The sequence below is a fragment of the Schistocerca piceifrons genome, chromosome 5, assembly GCF_021461385.2.
Source record: "Schistocerca piceifrons isolate TAMUIC-IGC-003096 chromosome 5, iqSchPice1.1, whole genome shotgun sequence".
Classification (NCBI taxonomy): Eukaryota; Metazoa; Arthropoda; class Insecta; order Orthoptera; family Acrididae; genus Schistocerca; species Schistocerca piceifrons.
The window spans coordinates 330,277,537-330,285,079 of record NC_060142.1 but is presented as its reverse complement, the minus strand read 5'-3'; the positions used below and the strand labels follow the sequence as shown (position 1 = coordinate 330,285,079).

At 39.6% G+C, this 7,543-nt stretch overlaps 1 protein-coding gene across 1 annotated transcript in view; it reads left to right on the top strand.

Moving 5' to 3' along the window:
- Positions 1 to 6,063, top strand: part of LOC124798972 (protein turtle homolog A-like) — a 188,664-nt gene extending 182,601 nt beyond the window's left edge. The window contains exon 6 of the mRNA XM_047262508.1: positions 5,841 to 6,063. Within this exon, the coding sequence (XP_047118464.1) occupies positions 5,841 to 6,063 (223 nt within the window). The remainder of the gene's footprint in view (positions 1 to 5,840) is intronic.
- Positions 6,064 to 7,543: the final 1,480 nt, after the last annotated feature.

The window sequence follows — 7,543 nt, the reverse complement described above, 5'->3', positions numbered from 1 at the left end:
GTCATCAAACAATGATTATTGTTGTTGATTAAGAGACAGTTAAACGTTGCAGGAACCATCCATATCATTACCAAAATGTTTCTGTTTCTTGTCTCCATTGTCAGCGAAATGTGTTCTTCCAGTAGAAAACAGGATCAGCACACATCATTTTCTTAAAAAAAAAAAAAAAAGAACACCATTTTCAATATGTTCTTTTGCCTGTCTAGCAATGTACGATCATCAGATGCAGGAATTACCAGGAACAGGAGGACGCAGTGTCTGGCGTGTTCGGTGAACTGTCCAAGCTACGTTATTGGCCACAGGCGATGAACAAAGACCCCAACAGTCAGAAGCGTCGCGAAATATTGTCTCTCATAATGATATCCTACCTCACTTTCATCGTCACTGTTCTTAATTGTAAGTTTCAACTTCACGCAGCTGAAGTAGCTGTCAAAGAAAATCTGTCCGCATGTTACAGATTCTAAGTATATACAGCTAGTATAATATATGCAAAGTAGTCGTTCATATGAGGCTACTGCATCATGCTTTTTGCTGCATATAGTAGCAAGTGCATGACGATAGTAGTTTTGAAATAGCTCTCGTCTTAAATGTAACGCACAATCGTGCAGTAGTAGCAATTTGTGTCAATTACTTTGGAATATATTATAATATTTAAAGCTGTACAACTGCAAGACTAAGTCAACTGCAAGACTAAGTCATGTGGTAGATACCTCTGAAGATCGATAAGAAAGACTTCGGTAACCGTATTGGTTTACAGCTTTTGATCCGTGAAATGAAAACCGTACACTTGCTGTGCGGGGAATGTTTCAACAGACAACAACACCAATTACTTACAGCCCTTAAAAAAAGGACATTCAGACTTACGATAAGGGCGGTAAAACGTCCATCGGATCTGCGTTTGCTGTGATATCAAAATAAGATCTGTATCTGACGTAAAATAAGCACTGGAATGACATAAATGTTACGCGAGATACTGATCAATTGCAACGGACCTTTTCTATCTGTTTTATTGCTTTCTCAATACGCGGATGGAGAGCATTTGACAATGATTATGATCTATATGACTATGGTACACTTTCTCCGAAAACCCATTAAAGAGATATATAGACACACCCGAATTGTTTGAATTTAGATGTCAATATTGCCTCCTGCTATAAATGAAAACGCTCCACCAAACACGAAGCAGTTTGCTTTATTTTGTATCACTACAGTAAATGTAATATTTTCGTGTTTGGCATTATTTGGAGACATCCAAATACGAATTTATTTTTCTTGTGTTGTATTTTGACATCTGTGCACATGTTTACCTTCGTTACTAATTAAGGACATGAACACTATTCATAGACAGTGATTAATAGTTCTTTATTAAGTAGATAAGAAATTTTCGCATTCATCTTCAAAAAAGATTACTTTCCAGTGTACGAAGAACGCAACGATTCTCGTTGCTTGCTTCTATTCTGTTGATTCGTTTTCGTATACCACGGTAAAGTTAGTTCAGTTTTCACATTGGTGGTACAAGTGTATGACCACTGCTTTCATTCAACTCAGTAGTACATATATGTTCATGCAGCTCGTACAATTATCAAAGTATTGGAGGAATTGATGAAAACAGTATTGATCCGACTCCCTGTTTCTTTTTCCTCCAATATGAAACTGTGCAGTATCTGTAATCTTCTTTTTGAGAGCCAAAGTTCTGCCGACGTTAATGTCGTAATAGACGGAAGCGAACAAAGATCGTTAACGATTATTGAGTCAAACAGAGAAGTGTGGAACACTGCTGACTCAAGTTGTATCTTTGAATTAGTTTTCTTGTTATTACCAGTGGAATGTCCCTAATACCAAAACATTCCGTTTTCATGAAAACAATGTCATAGCGAGAAATACTCTATATTTTCTGGTTCCCGATATAGTGTGAGACTAATCGTGTGTCATGAAAGACACAAAAGGCAACTGTCTTCCACTTCTGACCTTTGACCAGGCATTATTTAATTTTTATCATTACATTACGTCTGGTACGTCTGGTACTACAGCTCTTATATTTGTTATGTTTTACACTGTATCTTATATTTTGTATATAATCTATCACTTACAGGTCATGTAAGTACACACACATTGGTCAACAATTATAACTGGTGGATTTGCTATATAATGCACAGGAAAACCGGTTAACACTAGATTTTATCTTTCAAGCCCAATGTGATCATTTTATAAGTATATTCGCAGGATTATATGTACAGAGAAATTGATCATCAATTATTATACTATATATGAAAACTGTAATGGATTGGGGGGAAGAAATGAAAGAGGAAGCCGCCTTGTAGAATTTTGCACAGAGCATAACTTAATCATAGCTAACACTTGGTTCAAGAATCATAAAATAAAGTTGTATACCTGGAAGAATCCTGGAGATACTAAAAGGTATCAGATAGATTATATAATGGTAAGACAGAGATTTAGGAACCAGGTATTAAACTGTAAGACATTTCCAGGGGCAGATATGGATTCTGACCACAATCTCTTGGTTATGAACTGTAGATTGAAGCTGAAGAAACTGCAAAAAGGTGGGAATTTAAGGAGATGGGACCTGGATAAACTGAAAGAACCAGAGGTTGTAGAGAGTTTCAGGGAGAGCATAAGGGAACAATTGACAGGAATGGGGGAAAGAAATACAGTAGAAGAAGAATGGGTAGCTCTGAGGAATGAAGTAGTGAAAGCAGCAGACGATCAAGTAGGTAAAAAGACGAGGGCTTATAGAAATCCTTGGGTAACAGAAGAAATATTGAATTTAATTGATGAAAGGAGAAAATATAAAAATGCAGTAAATGAAGCAGTCAAAAAGGAATACAAACGTCTCAAAAATTAGATCGACAGGAAGTGCAAAATGACTAAGCAGGGATGGCTAGAGGACAAATGTAAGGATGTAGAGGCTTGTCTCATTAGGGGTAAGATAGATACTGCCTACAGGAAAATTAAAGAGACCTTTGGAGGGAAGAGAACCACTTGCATGAATATCAAAAGCTCAGATGGAAACCCAGTTCCAAGCAAAGAAGGGAAGGCAGAAAGGTGGAAGGAGTATGTAGAGGGTTTATACAAGGGCGATGTACTTGAGGACAGTTTTATGGAAATGGAAGAGGATGTAGATGAAGATAAAATGGGAGATACGGTACTGCGTGAAGAGTTTGACAGAGCACTGAAAGACCTAAGTCGAAACAAGGCCCCGGGAGTAGACAAAATTCCATTAGAACTACTGACGGCCTTGGGAGAGCCAGTCCTGACAAAACTGCACCATCTGGTGAGCAAGATGAATGAGACAGGTGAAATATCATCAGACTTCAAGAAGAATATAATAATTCCAATCCCAAAGAAAGTAGGTCTTGACAGATGTGAAAATTACCGAACTATCAGTTTAATAAGTCACAGCTGCAAAATACTAACACGAATTCTTTACAGACGAATGGAATAACTGGTAGAAGCGGACGTCGGGGAAGATCAGTTTGGATTCCGTAGAAATGTTGGAACACGTGAGGCAATACTATCCTTACGACTTATCTTAGAAGAAAGATTAAGAAAAGGCAAACCTACGTTTCTAGCATTTGTAGACTTAGAGAAAGCTTTTGACAATGTTGACTGGAATACTCTCTTTCACATTCTAAAGGTGGCAGGGGTAAAATACAGGGAGCGAAAGGCTATTTCCAATTTGTACAGAAACCAGATGGCAGTTAAAAGAGTCGAGGGGCTTGAAATGGAAGCAGTGGTTGGGAAAGGAGTGAGACAGGGTTGTAGCCTCTCCCCGATGTTATTCAATCTGTATATTGAGCAAGCAGTAAAGGAAACAAAAGAAAAATTCGGAGTAGGTATTAAAATTCGTGGAGAAGAAGTAAAAACTTTGAGGTTCGCCGATGACAATGTAATTCTGTCAGAGACAGCAAAGGACTTGGAAGAGCAGTTGAACGGAATGGACAGTGTCTTGAAAGGAGGATATAAGATGAACATCAACAAGAGCAAAACGAGGATAATGGAATGTAGTCGAATTAAGTCGGGTGATGCTGAGGGAATTAGATTAGGAAATGAGACACTTAAAGTAGAAGAGGAGTTTTGCTATTTAGGGAGCAAACTAACTGATGATGGTCGAAGTAGAGAGGATATAAAATGTAGACTGGCAATGGCAAGGAAATCGTTTCTGAAGAAGAGAAATTTGTTAACATCGAGTATAGATTTAAGTGTCAGGAAATCGTTTCTGAATGCATTGTATGGAGTGTAGCCATGTATGGAAGTGAAACATGGACGATAACTAGTATGGACAAGAAGAGAATAGAAGCTTTCGAAATGTGGTGCTACAGAAGAATGCTGAAGATTAGATGGGTAGATCACGTAACGAATGAGGAAGTATTGAATAGGATTGGGGAGAAGAGAAGTTTGTGGCACCACTTGACTAGAAGAAGGGATCGGTTGGTAGGACATGTTTTGAGGCATCAAGGGATCACAAATTTAGCGTTGGAGGGCAGCGTGGAGGGTAAATATCGTAGAGGGAGACCAAGAGATGAATACACTAAGCAGATTCAGAAGGATGTAGGTTACAGTAGGTGCTGGGAGATGAAGAAGCTTGCACAGGATAGAGTAGCATGGAGAGCTGCATCAAACCAGTCTCAGGACTGAAGACCACAACAACAACAATATGAAAATTTTAGACAGTTATTGCTGGATTTATCTTTTAAATGAAGCTGGTCTTAAGCATGTCCACTTGCTCCCCAAACTTGGCATCCTCTCTTAGCTCCATCAATTCATCATTCTTGCATGTACCACTTACTATCATAGACGTCCGCTATCTAGATGGTACTCCAATGATAACCAGGTACGAGCTGGGTTGAGAATCTCATTTTTATGACGTCCCCAATCTGATAAAATGTCTAGAATGTGCTCAAAAATCTAGACAAGTTTCGAAGCCACAAGTAATTGCAGTGACTTTCACTCTTCGCCTTAGTTCATCCGGGTATCCGCAAAAATTTCCATGCACACGGGGGGACAATTGTGGAATCACCAAAGACACAAAACTTTACCATGCCTAATTCGCTGTATGAAAACCGTTTGCATTCAAAGCAGCTTCAGTTCGTCTTGTAATAGATAAATACAAGTGGTTAACAAGGCAATGTTACGCCATTCTTCCTGAAAATAGGGATAATTTTAGGTAACGATGCTGGAGAAGGACAGCGATCACGTTCCTTTTCTCTATAAAATGGACCACAAAGGCCCAATAATGTTGAGACCTGGTGACTGTGGCAGCTAGGCGAGATGCGACAACCCATCCACGTGTTCACAAAACTAGTCCGATTCGAGCTGTGGAAACGGAGACCTTGTCGCCTTGGACCACATCATTGTAATTGGGGAACAAATATTGTACCTTGAGATGTACCTGATCAGCCAAAATGGTCAAATAATCCTTGTCAGTAATGAGTATGTTGCACAATAACCGCGCGACCCGTTGAATATGATGTGTCGGCCCAAATCATAGCCGAACCCCCACAGCGTTTCACTCTAGGGACGTAATCTTGGCCAGACGTTGCAAACAGTGTGAAACAAGACTCACTCGACCAAATGAGCTGCTTCCACTGGCCATATTAGAGATATTATGGCTTCAGCACCGTGTTCTCCAGTTAGGGCGTATCTGTCGTTTTGGAATTCCATGTGGTACTGCAAGTCTCTGCTAATGGAGTTTCATGTTGTTTCCATGTTGCCAAAGTTCGCTAGTGCTTGGTTAGCACCTGCATTTAATGTTCAAGCGTGCATTTCGCGGCTGTTGACCACTCTTCAGCAGGATGGTTATGTGATCTGTTTTATTGCAGCACGAACGTGACCTCTGCAGACGGGAGTAGCGTACAGTCTACTCTGAGCATCGACAGGGTGCACAAAAGGCACTCCGGCAACTACACCTGCGACGTCGGCAGCGTCGCTTCGACGAGCGTCGCCGTCCACATTCTAAACGGTACCTACCCGACTGTAGCTGTTTCTCAGAAAAACAGACCTATTTTCTACGTCCTCAGACCAATTTTATATGTCCTCATCTAAAATCTTGAACCCTAGCATGATTTGGTCAAAAAGAAAATTGCAAAATGTTATACGCTGATAGTCAGTTGAAGAGTGTATGCTTGTGGCTTGTGGCAGCCTCGTGTTTCTGCATGTCAAACAGTCGCATACGTAGTCCGCGGATTGAAATCCGCTCACATGAGCCATGAAACTGACTGGTGGTGATTACGTTCTACCCACTCGACAGCAAAGAGCGCATGCAAATGTTGCTCATTTTCTCTAGACATACGAATCATATTTGCATCCAATGTGTCGTAATTCATCCGTGAACATCATTTGGGCCTATTGTTCCTGTACCTCGTAATAATGTATTCTGTCACCATTATGCATATCCGAGTGTAATGGACGGGAGGAAGAGGACATAAGTGTTTAACGTCCCGAATTGTAATGGAAATGGAATAGTGGAAGCGTCTATTGCCAAATTTAATCATGCCATATGTCATATTGATAACTTGTGCAGTTACTTCTACACACGAAATCCCGCAATATCTCGCTTTTCAGGACTGATAACTTCATGCAAAATTCTTTTTGGCCAGTATTATAATCAGTACAATTCTAGCTCTAATGTTTGTGTCCACGCAGCAGCTGAGGGAAATACTCCTCTTGCAAAATTAAAGTCAACCATTGTTCACTTCTTTTGACTAATGTTTCCCCGCTGATATTTTAGAATTTCCTTTTGCAACAGACTTTTAAGGAAAATAAACGGTTCAATCTTATAACGATGTATTATTTCAAAATCATTAATTTTCCCGAAACAAATGAAATAGTTTAATGTGCCCTTGCGTCGAAAAGACCGCATTTGATGATTTTAATGACTTAAAGCGTCACAGCACGCATTAACGTCACTTATTCTGTAGCATCTTCAGTTTTCTCTGATAGCAACGGTACATCAATGAGCCATGAACTACGAAAATTAAAACAACCTCTTAAAATTTCCTTTTTAGTTCCACTCTGTTACTCGCTGTTAAGAGAAAGGGAAACCTTCCTTGTATCTGAAATAAATGTGTTGAGATGCACATTAACTATCATACTTAAACTAGTATAAATCTCTAGAAGTTTCTGTCATATGTTGTTTCCTAGTTTAACCAGTTTTCCCAGAATAAATCGAAAAATACGATAAAACTAAACACAACAGATATATTTACAACCATATCCACTGTAATCCATGAAACACTTACTTACCATTTTCTGTTATTAGGACGAGTGTTAAATGGAGTACAAGGGGACTGATGACCATAGCTGTTAAGTCCCATAGTGCTCAGAGCCATTTGAAATGGAGTACACACGTTTTGTCCCGCATATAAGGGCGTTCAGAAAGAAACGAGCCGGAGGCATAATTACAGAAAGCAGTACCTGTATGTTAGAAGTATTGACTCTGGCTGTTGAGACACTTGTCCCACTGTGACACAAGGCGTTGAATGGTTGTCGCATGAAATTCCCGGGGCTGTGATCTTAACCAGTT